This window comes from Pelodiscus sinensis, chromosome 7 (assembly GCF_049634645.1).
Source record: "Pelodiscus sinensis isolate JC-2024 chromosome 7, ASM4963464v1, whole genome shotgun sequence".
NCBI classification, from domain to species: Eukaryota; Metazoa; Chordata; order Testudines; family Trionychidae; genus Pelodiscus; species Pelodiscus sinensis.
This window is the reverse complement of record NC_134717.1, coordinates 74,813,856-74,831,843: the sequence shown is the minus strand read 5'-3', so window position 1 is coordinate 74,831,843 and position 17,988 is coordinate 74,813,856. Positions and strand designations below refer to the sequence as shown.

Sequence of the window (17,988 nt, the reverse complement as noted above, 5' to 3'; positions counted from 1 at the left end):
AATGTTTGTGATGGTCAAAGTAAGAGTCAGTTAATCAGCTGGCATAAATCAGCAGAGCTTTAATTAAGCCAGTGGAGCGATATCAAATTACACCATCCGAGACGCTGACCTTTCAGTGCAGCTGCAGTAAGAAATTTGGTTCTGTGGGAATCTCCTGTAAGGAGCCCATCTCTGTGACCTGCCAGAGCTCCCGTACCTAATTTGTGTCATTTACACGTCAAGCTGCAATGTGAGTGAGCTCCATGAATGCTTAGAATCATGGAACTATAGAGCTGGAAGAGACCTCCGAAGGCTGAAGGTTCATTTCTGTTTGCCCCACCACAAATACAGTTTGTTGATGTTTCAGTGCGGATGAATAGTAAAAGAAAATCATGTTTTCTAGAAACTTAGATGCAAAGTTGAATGGCACATAGGCAGCAATAGGGCAGCAAATATTTAGTAATAGGTGCCTGCTTTTAGAGAACCACTTTTTTACCATGCCACATTTTAAGCCCATGCAAAATATGCAGAGAAAGGGTTAGGCAGCATCAATGCAAACTTTCCTGTACTAAATACCTCTGTCTTGACTGAAAGGATTCTTCATCTATAGAAAGCACTTCTTCTGACAAGGCCTTATCCTACTCTACTAGTGTCCATAGGAGCTTTGCTATATATGTCAATGGGCACACAATGAGGCCTGTATTACGGCTGGGTTTCACTGAAGGACAGAGTGTTACTTGTAACTACTTCTGCAGTATGCTTTTGTCAGTAACTGAGACAATGATCATATTTACAGAGCACGTGTTCAGAACCCTGTACGTACATACATTAATACTCACAACATCCCTGGGGAGGCAGGAGGATATAATTATCACCCCAAGACCACCCAATGAGGACTTCCCCACTTGAAACCCTGTGCTCAGGTGAACTTTAGTCATAGATGCCACAAAGAGAGGTGAGCCAGATTCTCAAGTGCCGAGAGCTGGCTTCAGTGGAGCTACACTGATTTTCCAGTTGAAGATCTGGCTTATTATTTTAATAATCTTTCATACATTATAAACTCTGGACAACAGGAGAAGGTGGGCTGGTTTGGGGGCGGGGAGGACATGGCCAAATCTCATCCCAAATCCTGAAATGAATCCCTAAGAATTTTTGACAGTTTGTAAAGCTTTATTTATATATTTTAAAGCTGTCCTCTTCCTTGCTGAAATCCACCTACAGGCTTTCAGCAATTTTTCCAGTGTCTCCTAAATTGGCCCAGATGCTGTGTTAATTGCAGTTGTTTGTGAGTGTGCAGAACTTTTCATCTGCAGACTTCAAAGTACTTTACCAAGGAGAGAAAAGTATTATTATCCCCACTTTGGAGAGAGGGAAGCCAAAACATGGAGAGACTGATGGCTGGCCTGTAGTCACGCACACAAAGAGCAGGTAGCAAAGTTGGATCAGAGCTCAGCTCTCCAGATGGCCATTCTTGTGTTGTGACCACTAGCCAACCCAGCTTCCTCAACTTTTGTAAACCATCTGCACCTCTCCTACCTCAGAGCAGAGGTAATACAGTCTCAAAGTCAAACTGTGATCTCGGGGGAGAGTTTGGAGCATGTAAGATTTTAATAGCCCAGCCATTCAGAGACCACCTAAGAGACAGTGCTACACTTGGGAACCTCCCCTCCCAATGATGCTAAAATCATAGTGGACCGTTTTGGGATTGGTGAAAGGTGTTTTCTGGAGGGCTGTTAGGATCAGGACGAGGGAGCGGAGCTGAATAGGATTCAAATACTCCTATACTTGAGAAAAGTTCCAATGCGCAGTCAAAACTGTGGATTGTACCTTTCTCTAGTAATAATTGTAGACCATGATAATACAACATAAGCGTCCCCTAAATAGTCTGAATGGCATTTTATACTCACTGTCTTCATTGTCATCGCCAATGTCTTGCTCAGGCATTGCAAAGCCATCCTCTAACCTTGGAAAGCCCACTAGAATGACAAAACATGTTTTGGGACCATTGAAAACATCCACTTTATGAGACCTGTCAAGTCTGAACTATAGCAAAGCTTTCCATAGCAATCGCCAAAGTCAATGAATAGTACCGAGCGTGCAAGAGAACTGGTGCTTCATGGTACATCTCATCACATTTCTTTTCCACTAAATGATCAGCTTAAAAAAAAAACAGAGGAAAAGGAAAGCAAGCGGATAATCTGAGTACCATTGAAATATTGTCACTAGTGTCTTCATAATGGCCATAACTCATTATTAACATGGTCATGGGTATTATCCTTATAACTTTCAATAGTATCTTAGTGCCCATCATTAGTTGCCATTAATGCTAGATCCATTTAACACTCTCTATTTTATCATCCCACACATATCTTAGTGGACGCAAAACCCAATGACCCACTTTCCCTTTGGTTTCAAATAAATTCACAGTAATTTAAGGAAGTCATGTATCATCATTACAAGTTTTAATGTAAAAGCAGGTTGAGACTGAGCAAGACAGGGAGATTTGTAACTGGCTGTCCATAGTCAGACATTTATGTTAACATCTCCCTGATCCAAATGCCTTTTAGTGGTGACATTTCTTTTTATTGCTCAGCATAGAGCAAGCCCTGTTAACCAAATGTGTGTGCCTTAGTCAGAGTAGAGCTCACTTACTTTTCAGTGTAATCTTTCCAGAATTGGTTCTTTCCAGGATAAATGCTTCTGTATTTACACATTTTTCAAAACTATTATTTTTTGGGTGCCCAGGTGGAAACAAAGAACATCAGGCGTGTCAAGCACCTGCCATCTGAAAATCAGGCTCCTAAAGAGCACCTCAAGTGGCACATTCCAAAAAGAGTCATCTTTGAAAACAGATCCACTGTTGTCTAGCTTCCACAATTTGCAAAAGAAGCAAGAGATTGAAGCAAGAGATGAATACAGTTTTTAAAAAATGACAGGGCCAAAGAAGTGTAATATGCCTAAACAGTACCATCGTAGCCCTGGTCTACACCAGGGAGTTATTTCAAAATAACAAGTGGCACATCCACACTACCAAGCCTATTATTTCAAAATAAGGGGCTGGTTATTTTGAAATAATAACTCCTGCTTATTATTATAAGAGGAATAATGCTTATTTCAAAATAGTTATTTCGAAATAGCAATAGTGCTGCTATTTTGAAATAACTACTCCCAGAGTCATTCAAAGTAATTACTCCTCAGTGCTTCTTGGGGCTCTAAGTCATCCACATTAAAGGAGCCTGCCTTGGACTAATTTCAAGGCTTCCCTGTAGTGTGGACACGCTGTTTTGAAATAGGTATTTCGGGAGTTATTATTTTGAAATAAGTTATTTCGAAATAATTTCTGAGTTTAGACATGCCCTCACTGTTCAAAGATCCTTTACAAAAATTCCAGATGACTGATTCAACCTAAATTAATGAGTAAGTCATGAGAAGCTTTATGGGCGAATGCTACACAGGTGCCTCTGTTCAGAAATGTGTACAGTACTCTACTGTTTTCAACAACTCCAGCTTACTACTACAGGCAGTCCCCGAGTTACGTGGATCCGACTTATGTCGGATCCGCAGTTACGAACAGGGCCCGTCTCCCTGGTCTCCAGCAGACCAGGGAGAGGAAGCAAAGCGGCGGAGACGCATCTGGGCTGTCTGCTGCCCGTGTGTTCCGCCGCTTTGCTCCCGTCCCCCTGGTCTGCAGACCAGGGAGAGGGGGAGCAAAGCAGAGCAAAGCCGCGGAGCCCGAGGGCAGCAGGATAGCCACGGCGCGTCTGGGCTGTCCCGCTGCCCCCGTGCTCCGCGACTTTGCTCCGGACGCCTGTGGTACAGCAGCTGGGGCGCTGCCGGTTGGTCCCGTAGCGCCGCTCTGGGCGCTACTGGACCAACCCGGCAGCACCCCAGCTGCTCTGCCCCAGGCGTCCTGATTCAGCCGCTGCTGGTCAGTTTCAGCAGCGGCTGAATCAGGACGCCTGGGGCAGAGCAGCTTGGGTGCTGCTGGGTTGGTCCAGTAGCGCCAAGGAGCGGCGGCGCTACTGGACCAACCCAGCAGCACCCCAGCTGCTCTGCCCCAGGCGTCCCCAAGTCAGCCGCGGCTGAAACTGACCAGTGGCTGACTACAGGAAGCCCCTGCCCTGGGCTTCCTGGAATCAGCCGCTGATCAGTTTCAGCAGCAGCTGACTTGGGGATGCCTGGGGTTCTTAAGTTGAATCTGTATGTAAGTCAGAACTGGCGTCCAGATTCAGCCGCTGTTGAAACTGATCAGTTTCAGCAGCGGCTGAATCTGGACGCCAGTTCCGACTTACATACAGATTCAACTTAAGAACAAACCTACAGTCCCTATCTTGTACGTAACCCGGGGACTGCCTGTATTCATTTAGTGAGCTAGAGCAATTGATAGCACAGAACAACGAAGCTTGACAAGAAGGAGAAAAAGACATACACACATCCATTGAGTGGTTTGAACTGTTAGCTCACCAACACTTATCAAGAGGGAAAAAATGTCAGTGCCTTAGCAAAGAAAATCAATAGGCTATCCATCACTGCCCTCTATGCACCCGAGAAGTCTTGGTGTCTATCAGCAGCACTGTCCCCCCAAGAGATCCTCTGTGTCCCAAACTGAACCTTTGGGTTCCCACCACCCCCGTGAAGCCCCACCATCATTCTGGCTGAGGAGAGAGTGGGTGTAATTCTCCTTCCAAACACATCAATGTTTTTGGCTAAATGAGTAAGTGTTGAGATACCTCAACTTTGGGGAGCCCAAGGGGAGAGACTTAAAGAGGCCAGAATTACTGAGCACTGACCCTATGTAAATCAGGCTCTTTTAAAAGGCAATATGAGTAAATGTAGCTCATCTCTGGCCTTTAATCCGGGATTAAGAAGGACGAGGCTTGGCTTCCTTCAAGAGCCTGGTCTGCCAAATTCACTGCTGGTATAATTAGTTTGTTCCACTGCTCTCATGGGTCCCAGCCTCTTGAGGAGAAAGGAGTCCAGAACTGAGAATTTGACCCCCTCCTGCCTGGAGAGGCCATAGAATGAAGAGGGCCACTTCCAGACGGTCACATGCTCTGTTTGAATCAGGCCTAAAGGGAGGGCAAGAGACCTGGATGGAGTAGGAGTAGCCACATCCCCCAGTCTTTGGGCCTGATCCCAGAACCCACTAAAGTGAATGGAAGATTTTAATCGACTGTGATTTGGATCAGGAACCTTATTAGTAGGAAACAACAACAGAGACAATTTGAAAACCCAGTGAATTTGAGATTTAACTTTTATAGCATAAGAATGTAGCATGGAATGATTCAGCTATCTACAGGGCTCTCTGCCCAGACTTCGAGCTAAGCCCAGAATAAAACCCCAGGTCTTAATCATCCTGCAATTTTGAAGGAGCTCTGATCTAATGTTTTGCAGCTGGAGCCCATGCAGGTTTGATCTCTACATACTCAGGCTAGGATGAATTTAGCTATTTGAGGGGAAAAAACCCAAAGACTCCTGTGGCACCTTAGACACTAAGGGTATGTCTACACTACCACCCTAGTTCAAACTCGTTTCACGAGGAGTAACGGTAGTTCGGAGTAGGAAGCCTAGTCCGAACTACCTAGTCCGTGCCGCGTGTAGCCGCGCGGCACGGAGTCCGCACTAGCGGACATTTAAAAATGGCGGCGCCCGGCGAGATGCAAATGAAGCCCGGGAAATTCAAATCCCGGGCTTCATTTGCAACTCCGGTTGCCTACATTACCACCCTAGTTCGAACTAGGGTGATAGTGTAGACATACCCTAACAGATTTATTAGGGCATAAGCTTTTGTGGGTAAAACCCACTTCATCAGATGGTCACGCAGCATTCCTTCAACTCCCAAGGAAAGACTGGAGATGGATAGCAGTATCATTAACACTAGTGTCAATGCTATTGTTTTCCCACAGAGCCATTATCACATTCCCTTCACCCTCCTTAGTCTAGTTGAACTACTAGTTAAAAATGTTTCTTTTAATTTTCAATTGAAGATGGGAATATGAATGCAAAAGGGACAGTTTGTGTCCCTTATAATGATCAACGCTGAAGCTACAGACCCAATTAATTAAGCTGATGCCCTATCACTAGCTTTTCAAAAGAAATGCAGCATGTTCACCTGACTTGTGAGCATTTCCAAGACTTGCCCCACCCAGATGGAAACATTTTAGGATTTGCACAACTGCCCGAGGGCCTCTTGCAAGTATTTGCAATTGTTCATTTACAACAATCACTCAGAAAGTGCATCAAGCTAATCATCAATCAAGAGAGGAAAGGTCAAATTCTGCTATCAGTTTCACCCATGCAGTGACTGTGAAAACATGGATCACATGAGCAGAAGTGAAGCTTGAATTTGGCCCACCGGAGAGGGATTCTCTGGGCCCCACTGAGGCAGCTGTGGAGGTTCCTGCCTCGGAATATTCCCAAGGCTATTCATTTTGTCCGAAAATGCATTAGAAACTCAACTCTGTTTTAGTTTCTTCTCAGTTAGTTTTGGTGAGCAGGAAGGAACTAAATGCATATCAGATAATCAACACTTCTGAAAGAATATATCAATTCTCCCAGCCTTAAAGCACTGGGGAGAACTTGAATAAAGAGAACATTTATGCGAAAAGCTATTTACTGTGTTAGCCTTTTTTCTGTATTCCCTTTGCCAATATTACTGACATGGGCTTTTAAGAGCCTTCTCCCAAACAATCCATTTCCTCTTTCAGCTCAGTCCTGTAGCAAAGCCAGGGGCCGCTCTCACATGCATTCTATTGCCATTGACTTGTTTGTGATGTCATGCAACTGCTCTAGTGTGCTGTGTTGATAGTTACAACAACCCCTCACTCTTCCTTTTCCCATCCCAAGTAATTAGCAAAGCCACCCTTGAACCCTGTGGACCTGAGGCACTCAATGTCATAAGAACGTAAGAACATGTCCAGTTCCTAATAGCTATGTGCTCCCTTTGCAGAAAACAGCACCACATTTGGCTTAACCCCTTTGCTGACAAGTCTCAGCACAGACGTGAAGACCAGAGGCTACGTCTACCCTGCAGGCTTCTTGCGCAAGAAACTTTTAGCGGAAGAGATCTTCTGCAAAAACTTCTTGTGCAAGAGCGCGTCCACACTGCAAAAGTGCATCAGAAAAGCGATGTGCTTTTGCACAAAAGAGCATCCAGACTGCATGGACACTCTCGCGAGAAAGCTCTGATTGTCATTAATAGAATGGCCACCAGGGCACCGGTGCTTCTTTTGATAGGCTGGTTTTGCATAAAAAAAGCCCTGCTGCCCGTCCACACACACCTTTTTGCATAATAACTCTTGCGCAAAAAGGAGTTATTCCTCGTAGAAAGAGGAATACCGATACCACAAAACCCCCTCTGTTCTGTCAATTCCTGAAAATTTTCTTGCACAAAAATGTGCTTGAGGTGTGGATGCTCTAGGGTTGCCAGGTGTCCGGTTTTGAACTGGACAGTCCAGTATTTGAGCTTTCTGTTCGGGAAACGAATTGAGAAAATATAAATATAAAATATAAATGTCCGTTATTTTGTAAATAAGAAGTAATGTAGATTGTGATGTAATGGCAAGTGTGTCCGGTATTTTTGTTGAAACCATCTGGCAACCCTAAGACGCTCTGCGCAAAAACGCTGCAGTGTAAACGTAGCCTGATTGGGCCATTAAACCTGACTCCTTGGCTGTACTCCCTGTAAGCCAGGTTGAAGGCATATCTTTGGGCAGCCACGCCCATGAGGTGCATAAACAGGATTTATCACCTCTCCTGTGCATAAAGGAAGGGCTTTCATTCTTAAAGCACTATCAATCTGCTATCTTTCACATATACTAAATTTACTTGAAATTTTAAATGAAAAAATCATTAAGGAAAGGTATGCAAGAAAGTTAAGTGAACTCTATTTAAGTATGATGCATTTGAAAGCTTTGCCTGGTTTGAAAGGCCCTTTTTAGGAAAATGTGGTAAATTATGGCTATGAACCTCCAGCTATTCAAGCTGAAAAGCAGTAAAGATGAAGCCAGCGTAAGTGATGGCTTTCGAAATGGCCGGATGCCGAGCAGAGACGGTTATCTATTGTATCTGAGATCACCGCCAGCAAGCTAAAAGGCTAATTTAAGAATCCTGAAAAAGGAAGATGAGGAGGTTTTAATCAATGTAGTTTAACCATCTTCAATAGAATGAACATGCCAGCTCAAGACCTGGGGACAGTAGGACAGAGGTTGGTATTTTTAGAGACATTAGGAGGTTTAATGTAGGTTGCTTTAAAAAAATGACTGAACATAATGATCCCAGGGGATGTGACATGGGAGGTAATGTGCTGACCCTTTTTGTTGCTTTAGCTCAGAATGAGTTTATGTTGCAAGTGAAAACAGCATCGAGGTGTCAGTGTAGTCTGGCATACCATAATCTTTAGAATCTGTCAACTGCCTTTAATAATTACATAAATGACTTCCCAATAGCCTTTAATAGTTACACACCAAAACACAGAACTCAAGTTATTTCCTAGGTATTCTTCACAGTTACTAAGGAGCCTAGCGGCCTACTGGACAGAGCTCTGGCCTGGGATTATTCCCAGCTCTGCTACTATCCTAACAGGTGCGTAAATCCCTTCCTTCCCTGTAACTGGGGATAATGATACTGACTTCCTTTGCAAAGCATTTTGAAGTCTACAGATGCTCAGTGCTATGTATGAGCTAGAGCTTAGTAGTGGTGGTACTGATTAAGGCCCTGCTTCAGCAAAGCAGCCCAAGTCAGCAAAGCGGAAAGTTAAATACATCCTTATGTGCTTTGCTGACTAGTGCTGAGGCAGAGTGTATGCTTAAGTATTTGCTTGACTCAGGATTGCCGTGAAGCAGGCTAACATAGCAGGCTTTTAAAGGTCATCACTGCAAGCATGCTTCTGCCTGTCATTTCCATTCACCCATATGCTCAGTTCCATTGTATCTAAGCATTGCAACACTTTTGATACTCTGCCATGGAAGTCACAGATCACTGTAATCTCTATGCTTCGTTACACATAGGTGACGTCTAGACTGCAAGCCTCTTTCGAAAAAGAGCATCTAGACTACAACCAGTACTTTTGAAAAAGCAAGCCGCTTTTTCCAGCAGGTAGTCTGGATGCTCTGCTGTGAAAAAGCACAGTTTGCATTACATAGTGCCTTTCTTCGAAAGAGCACTTTCGGAAAAAATGTGTTCTTCCTCGTAAAATGAGGTTTTCCACTGTCGAAAAAACTGCTGCATTCTTTCGATTTACTTTAGAAAGAAAGCGGCAGCAGTCTAGACACAGGTGAAGTTTTTTCGAAAAAAGCCTGTAGTCTAGAGTAGACACACCCATAGGTTGCAATACTAGGACTAGGCACACGAGCCCATGTATAATATTGGGGGAAGGGGCTCCATATACAGAATTAGAGCAGCGTGCCAATATTTGCAGGGCATATAAAAAATGTTGTAGCAGAAATGAGAACATCTCTGTTCACAAAGAATAAGGATTCACCTTTAATGTTATTTTAACTTAAGTATTAGCCTTTTACTTCCTTTAATTGTTTATTTCTAGCTTTTTTTTTATAGCAGCATAACTCAAATATATGTCATTTTGTTCTGACACTGTGAAGCAGCCTGTATGGACCCAGCTTGACATTGTTTCAATTTGCTTCCTCACTGTTGCAGTGTCTCTATAGATGCAATCACTTGATTGTTGTGCGATCCCAAAGCAAGAATGGAAAAACACTTTACAAACACACAAACACACACACCCCCGTATGAAGTGTTGCTAGCTCATATTCTGAAATAGCCTCACCATTTCCAAACAATTTTCTCTCCCAGAACACTAAACACACTTAATTTACATACACAGACTAAATTCCTGCCAAATTTTAAATGAAAGCCATGTTTTGGATAGAGTTTAACATAAACGTAAAAAAAAAAAAACCCCAAACAAACAAACCCCACTATCAACTTGACAGTCCTGCTGGGTATTGCAACTACTGTCACTCTGCATTTAAACCATCTCCGGGAAGCCCTGGTTTGGCCTCAGGGGTGTGTGGGGTGCATGACTGTGTATGTCACTGTGGACACATCACTACAGCAGCGGGAGGAGTGATTCCCAGCTTGGCTAGATGGGGACACACTAGTCCCGCTCCAGTCAGAATGTTAAAATAGCCATGTAACAGTGACAGCACAGGGGTGGCTGTGGCTTGGGTAGCGAGCCCACCAAGGTACTTCAGTGGCTAACACATGCCACATCCTGTGCGGCTGCAGCTACACTGCTGCTGTACACGCTGCTCCAGCTAACATGCAACCACCCTGGGAATTACACCTGCTAGTTGCTGTGTGGCTGTAGCAACAGGGACAGTCTAACATGCTGGGTGTGGGCTCCTTTCTGAATATGTCCGAACCTTAGGAAAACAAAATAAAAGTGATTTGGAAAAAAGGGTGCAAGGATAATTAGGAGGGGATGAGAGCATGGGGGAAGTATGGTCATACCTCACTTTCTTCAGAAAGCTTCCTCCCATAATGTCTCAAGCTGCTTCCATTGAACTCAATGACAAGAGTCCCAATCATTTCAATGGTACAGGATCAGGCCTCGAGACAGGGGTTGGTCATACATTTCCTCTACCACACCGGCACAGGAAACAATGCAAACCAAGTGGATGTGAGAAGTCCAATGACCATATCAGCCAGTGTTGCCTTTAGTAGGTGCGTGGCACACTAAGAGCTTGTCTTCACTATGTGATGGAGCGACACTGTAGCCAGTTGATTTCTCACATCTGCTTACATGCACTGAATGGATCTCTGAGAGCTCTCCCATTGACTCCAGAACTCTACCAGGACACAGCAAGTAGCCAGAGTCAATGGGCTGACCTTACCACATAGAAGACACCGCGGTAAGTACGTTGACAACCTACTAAAGTTGTGTAGATTAGATCAACTGGAGTTAGGGGGTTGGAGAGGATCAGTGTACATAAGGCCTAACCCCCTTCCCCATCCCAATCATTCAAGTCTTAAGCCATTATTGATAAAATCCCCTACGGCTTCTGATTTTTGCATATCACCAGAGAACGTTGTATTATTTGCTGCTACAGCAAAGTGAGATGCTTTGCCTCATGCATATACACGAGTGCCTCGTATGACCAGCCGCTATGGGCCTCATATTACAGGACTGCTACTGAAGCTGAGAACTTGGGAGGGTTGTTTCCCTCCTACGGCCAGGTCTACATTAGAGAACTAGTTTGGCTTAACTATGCAGGTTGGACTTTGAAAAACTCCTGAGCAGCATAGCTCTGTTGACCAATGTCCCTGTATAGGGGGTGCTAGGTTGGTGGAAGAATTCATCCAGTGACCTAGACACCCTTTTTAAGGGAGGTGGCGCAGGTAGTGTCTACACTGAAGCACTATTGCAGTGTTTTAAGTGTAGGCAAAGCGCTCTGTCATGGACACAAGCCCAAGTCTTCCTTCAATCATGCACTGGCTGATTGTATTTCTTTATCCGGCCGTATGCTCATGGTGCAGCTCTAGGGCTATGTCTAGACTGCAGGCTTTTTGCGCAGGAAGCTGTTGTCAGAAGAGATCTTCCGCCAAAAATGTCTTGCGCAAAAGTACGTCCATACTGCAAAAGTGCATTGAAAAAGCGATGTGCTTTTGCGAGTGTGTCCAGACTGCCTGGATGCTCTCTCACAAGTAAGCAGTGATTGCTATGGACAGAATGGCCACCGAGGGAGCACCTGTGCTTTTCCCTCTTCCTGCGCAAAAAAACCTCTCTTCCCCATCCACATATGCCTTTTTGCGCAAGAGCTCTTGCGCAAAAAGGTGTTCTTCCTTGTAGAATGAGGATTACCAATTGTGCAAAAACACCTTTGATCTTTTGATTTACTTGTGCAAAAATGTGCTTGAGGTGTGGACGTTCCGTGAGTTTTTGTGAAAAAAACGGCCGTTTTTCCACAAAAACTCTGTAGTGCAGACATAGCTGGGATAGAGCCACAAAAGTGAGACTATAATGACACAGATATTCAAAAATCACTCTGGCTACGTCTACCCTACAGGCTTCTTGCGCAAGAAGCCTTTTGCACTAGTTTTTGCACAAAAACTTCTTGCACAAGAGCACGTCCACACCTCAAAGCACATTGCAAAAGCGATGTGCTTTTGCACAAGAGAGAGTGTCCACACTGCTGGATGCTCCTGCGCAAGAAAGTTGCCATCAGAGCACCTGTGCTTTTTTCCATAGGGGTTTCTTGCACAAGAAACCCCTCTGGAGCATCCACACTAGCTTTCTTGCGCAATAGCTGTAGCACTAAAAGCAGTTATGCCTCAGAAAAGGAGGTTTACCTATGGCGGAAATAAGCCCTCTGTTCTGCCGTTTAACTGCCCATTTAAGTGCACAAGAGCTTATTCGAAGTGTGGACGCTCCCCAGGTTTTTGCGCAAAAACCTTGTAGTGTAGACGTAGCCTCTGTGTATATATCTGCTGAGGCTGGTTCTGGGATGTCTCCCTATTGCATAATAGACATGAGCTGTATATTGGAATTCTGATCCTTCACTGTTCAGCCGGCCCTTCCCAGGAGGTAATCAGGTATTTTTTGTCAAGGCCCACATTTCTCAGTCAAGGTCCAGACCCCAGAGAAAATAATTTAAAAACCCTCCAACAATAATGAAAAGTAAATAAAAAGCTTGCAGGGTTTGGTTAAAAGAATCTCAATTTGGTCCATGGTCTACTTGAGCACCCTTGCTCTACCCATTTGACAGAGCTTTTTAGGGATGAAGAGAGCTCTGACTAGAATTGCAAGTGCCCTTTGTTTTTTGCACAAATGTGCTAATTTTGGCTGTTTGTGTGTGATGCTCTTCCCATCCAGTCTGTATTTGTTCCTGGTTGAATCTTGGGCCACTTGTGTGTGAAGCATATAAGGTATAACTAACCCCAAACTACCCTTCCCTTTGTATGTTTTTGCTCCTATGTTTGTTTTGCATTTTTTCTAGGATGGCTGCTGAAGTGAGCACAATGCAAATTCCTAGTGTTTGAGGGCCAGTGATCTACAGAACCAAGTCAATAACAAGAAAAGGTCTACAGCAGTGGTTATATCTGTACAGCCATAGCAAGAGGGCACAACCTGAACTCTGAATTCTTTTATTTTGGCCTGAAATCCACATAAAGCTAGGAAGTGCCACTGCATGTCAGACGAAAGCAGAATGTCAAAGGAAAATAAATATATACATAAATGTGCTCTGTAGAAAAAAAAATGAGAACTGACTTCAAAACATAGTTTAACTCCAAGGCTTACCTGCTGGCTCTTACAGCGTAAGAAGCACAGGCCCACTTAAAAGGCCAGGGAAAGAAGACATGCTATACCAGAGATGTTTATATTAATCCTGGGGCTTGGTACAGTGCAGCCGGGAGCCTGCTTCCCAAGGTGGGGAGGCAGACACACGTTAGCTCAGCTCTACCATGGTCTTGCTGCTGTATTTTAGCGGCTAGCCTGAGCAGAGCTAGAGCATCTGTGTCTACCTGAGCTGGGACTTCCACCTTCCAGCTGTAGCACAGACATACCTAAAGCCGCTGCTCTGCTGAGCATCTCTTCCGATGTACTCGGGCCACTCTCCCGAGCCATCCGCCACGTACTCTGGCTGCTCTGCTTCTTTTAGCGAGCGAGCTTGAGGAGAGCTCCCTCTGCGTGAGATGTGGATCCTCCGCAGTGGCCAGAATGCCAATTTGCATAGCCCCACCCTCCTGGGGCTCTAATAAGCTGTACTGAAGTCAATGGCACTGTGTTGACTGACACTAGCTAAGGATCTGGCCCTCACTTCCTAGTTTAGCTTTGGTTTGAAACCGTTACATGATGGATTCCTTTCACTGCAAAACTGTACACCTGCTAATCAGAGCGCTCGCCACACTGGCCTTCCACCTTCAGGCTGCTTTTGAACATAAATATGCAAGGGAGCCAAGGTCCACGGATGGTGTAAAGAGGCACAATTCAATTGGAGTCAAAGGAGTGGAACCAACTAACACCAGCAAGCGTCTGGCCCATGCTGCCCGGACCAGGTAATTTTAATTGTCAACCCTGTGTTAGTCCTCATGACAAATTCCCAGCAATGGTGAACATCAGATAGAGGAGCAGAAAGGGTTCTAAAAAAAATAGTTGCATTTTTTTTAAATGGTGTATTTCATGCATCTTGTATAGGGATTGAGTGCACAATTTAGCTGAGCTAGCCAGCCTCCCTAGGGCACTATGAAATTATAGGTCCCTGGCTCACCATCCTGAGAAACTCCATATAATCCCATTTAGCAATTTAGCAGTTAAGTAACTTTAGCAAACTCCCCAAACAATCATGTGTTGGCTGAGCTGCCCCAGACTCCTAACTAGGACTGCTACAAAAGAAGAGAGTCTAAAAGCAACCATAACGGATCTGCTGCTGAGCACAGGGGTCAGGTTTTCAGTCAGTTATAATCTTGGCATTCCTACACTGACTTCATGTACACTAGCTGGGGATCTGGCCATGAGGCTTTGTCACTGACTTGAGTGGATATAGAATCAAGATTTGAGTTGCTGAAGGGAAGAACCCCGACAACTCTTACAGGAACATGTAATGAAACATGTTTGCCTAAATCAAAGTCATTCTCATATACAAAGAAGAAGAAACCCCCCCTCAGATGTTTGTAGAAAAATATCATCCTTTTATTACATTCCACACAATACATTTTTAAAGTTTCAAATTTCCACGAGATATTTCCACACACAGGCAACTGGGCGATGCTGGGGCAATCACAGTTCTAGGAGGGGGGGAATTGGGAGTAAAAATAGTTAAGTGATTTTCTGTTGGTGTCTTTGGTGATTTTTATTTTTAAGTCCAGCCCTCAAATTCTCCTCTCACACACCAGAGCATGCTCCCTAATGTCAGCAGGCTTGCCTTGATGTAGCTGAGAGGAGAATTTTACACAGGGATGTCGTACCGCCTTCCGAAATATTACTGGAGGCTCTTCTACCCTACTGAAAGGGTAGGTTTGATCTGAAAACGTAGCAACACATTTCAATATTTTATATCTGTTATTATCTGTGTTAAGTGGCTCCTGCCAGTGCTACATAATGAAGACGCTCAGTAATAAATGGCTTCCGCGCTGGAAGAAGCCCTCATGGTACTGTACTGAATGCCTCCTAAGAGGCATTCAGTAAGAGGGGATGGCTGCTCCCGAGTGCCTCCTGACTTCAATGGGAGTTGAAGGCACTTAGTCCCCTGGCCCCAGGCTTGCAGTCCCAGATGTGTGTTTACTCTCCACATCGCTCTCTTTCTAGAAGCGTCCCCCAGCACACACGCACTCCATGAGGAGAATCGTTCTTAGAAGTTGGGCACTTTAGGAACAATCTCAGCAGCGCCGTGTGATGTTAGCAGCTAACCGACAACTCTGTAATCGGCAGAGTAAATGGCCACATGGGCTGAAGCACGCTCTGTCTAAGACTGGGGGAGAGAGCCAGAGTAATCCCCGAACGTGAGCCGCCGAGGATTGGCTAAGACTCGAGAAGCCCTGGCCTCTGTCGTGACAGGTGCCACCCTGCGTGCGTGCGTGCGACACACTTTCCTGGTCTGACAGAAAGAGCAAGGCAGAAATCTGTTGCAGAACTGTTGTCTTTTTCTCGGGGTGGGGAGGGCAGAAAGGGTGGCTAGAGGTCTTGGGGAGGGGAGGATCTGATCCCTTGTCACAACTGAACATGAGAAAGACTGAACTTTGTTCCATGGAAGCCCATTCTGCCTGCAAATAGATCAGATTTAATGATTCAAACCACCTTTGTGTGTCATCACTTGGTAATTTATGTAAGGCATTTTCACTGCATTACTTCAGACCCAATCAATAGGCAGAGGCTTATCTCGGTTTCCATTATTTCTCCTTAGTTAAAGATGCAGCAATATCTGGGTTTCACCAGGCCTGCCTGCTAGTGCTTTGTTTGCTAGATGTTACTGATGCTCTGAGAAGCAGAACATTAGCAAATGCAAAACTAATTGACATTCTAGAAAGTCAATTAGCCATTTTATGATCCAGCAGCTACAAACTTGGGCAGAGAAAACAGAAGGTAAATTAGACTCATCTTTTGTAAATTTCCAGTCAAATGACAAGGAAGAAGATCCCCCCCTCACTTCTCCCTTCAAAAAGGTAAACATAAAAACCATCAGCATCCGTGGCGAGGTTCCGTAAAAAATAAATAAACCTCAGATTCAAGAAACTACAGTATTTAACATCCATCTTAGATTGGCTTAAATCTACACATTACTCCAAGGCTGGGTTTAAAAGATAAAAACTAAACATTCTTTATGAGCTTTTCAGTTATAAGGCAACTTGAAATAGATTCACTTCGGAATATGGGTGTGTTGGGGGAGTAGTTTCCGCTACCAAACAAGGGCTATATTATCATGCTGGCTGAAGAAATAATTAAGACAGAAAGGTCTAAATTTTGAATGTCTTTGAACCTCTCTGGATTCTTCCCACCATCTAAGAGGGCCAGCATGGCCGGTTCCTTTCATTATTCACCCACTGACATTACGATATGAAATATAAACCCAGCCAAAGCTAGATAAGGCAACAAAAAGCATTTTTCTCTTCCCCAAGTAAACAAATCAGTATATTTATCACAAATGGTATCCCAGGACTTCCACAGGGGATAACGCATTCCCTGTGTAAGCAGAAGCAATACAAGCAAGTTAAAAAGGGGCCTCTTTTAAATATACATTCAGTCACTCAGCCTCACGCACTCCCATGCACACTTACATACATAGATTGAGAGAGACGCACGTGCACACGCATCCACACCCCAATTTCTAGGCTTGCCATTCCATTTCCTTGCAGGTGGCCTACTGGGAGAACCAGTCTTTGAAAATAATAAAGAGGAGCATTCCCTTTCAACATGACATGGACGGTATCTCTCTTCTGGTGATCCAAGATGCAGCATTAGTTAAGAGTTTGTAAAAGAATCAGAAGGTCTAGGAAGGTAAGGGACAGGGACAGAGATGTCTAGAGTTCACACCGACGCTAGGTGAGGAGAAAAGTGCAAAAATCGAGGCAACAGATTTGAAGTCTTAGTTTTGTTTGTTTTGTTCTTGCTCCTGTTCCGCTCTCAGCAGTGCGAGCTGTGGTCTTGCTCTAGTTTTATTGTTAAGGTGGGCTCCACTGCCAACGGAGCCCCGTTGGTAAAATGGGAGGTTTTGTAGGTGATGGCGTGATCACTCTTCTTGACCGCATAGCGGAACCGGTGGTAGTGGAGCACAAGGGCCAGCGTGACGGAGACCAGCACCAGAACAGCACCTCCGGCGGCCATAACGTAATACCAGTAGGCTGGGATGGGCTGCACTGACACCGTGTCCACTGTGGGCTCGCTCCCTGGCAGAAGGGTGGCCCCTGGTGGAGAGACATAGAAGAGTGTTGCTAGGTGGGATGCATGCAGACTAATAAAAAGAAACACACATGCTTTCAAGAGTACAGAGCAGCATTAAGTGAGATTATGTGACCCAGCTCCAGATATGAAACTTCCTCTTTGGGAGAAACACAATTTGGGTGTTTGGTGAGCAGCCACATTAAAGCAGTTTATTAATTAGCCATCCTGGATTTAAATACAAATTCCAGCTTTTTTTTTTTAAGGCCTTCCCCAAATCAGCCTTGTCTCTACATGCCAGTTGCGTCAGGCAATGACAAAAACATCACAGTTTTAACTGGAGGTAGAGTTTCATAGCAAAGCCATAAGGAAGTTGCAATAGACTGCTGGGAAAGAAATCAGAGGAAGAAATAGTTTTTGTTCTTATGGAAAAGGCAGTGAAAAGATCTCTTACACAGAGTGCCCTAGGCATCTACACATGGATGTTTATGGCCAGACAGGACCATTACGATCATCTAGCCTGAATTCCTGCATAGCACAGGCCACTCAGCCACTCCTGTATCAAGCCCACAATCTTCTATGTTTTAGCAAGCCAGGAACGCACAATCCACGCTGCTGAAAACTAAACTACTCTCAGCCACTGGTGTCGCTGAATTCAGGCTTGGTAAATGTCTAGG

At 44.6% G+C, this 17,988-nt stretch overlaps 1 protein-coding gene across 6 annotated transcripts in view; it reads right to left on the bottom strand.

Moving 5' to 3' along the window:
- Positions 1-17,988, bottom strand: part of NRP2 (neuropilin 2) — a 131,431-nt gene that overhangs the window by 3,541 nt on the left and 109,902 nt on the right. For 2 of the 6 annotated variants that reach the window (XM_075934328.1, XM_075934329.1), the window contains exon 16: positions 1,887-1,955. The exons of 2 other annotated variants lie outside the window; for them this stretch is intronic. In XM_075934328.1, coding sequence (XP_075790443.1) covers positions 1,887-1,955 — 69 coding nt within the window. Of the gene's footprint in view, positions 1-1,886; positions 1,956-5,718; positions 17,338-17,988 lie in introns of those variants that run through there. 2 more of the 6 variants (XM_075934332.1, XM_075934334.1) reach the window with 1 other exon arrangement.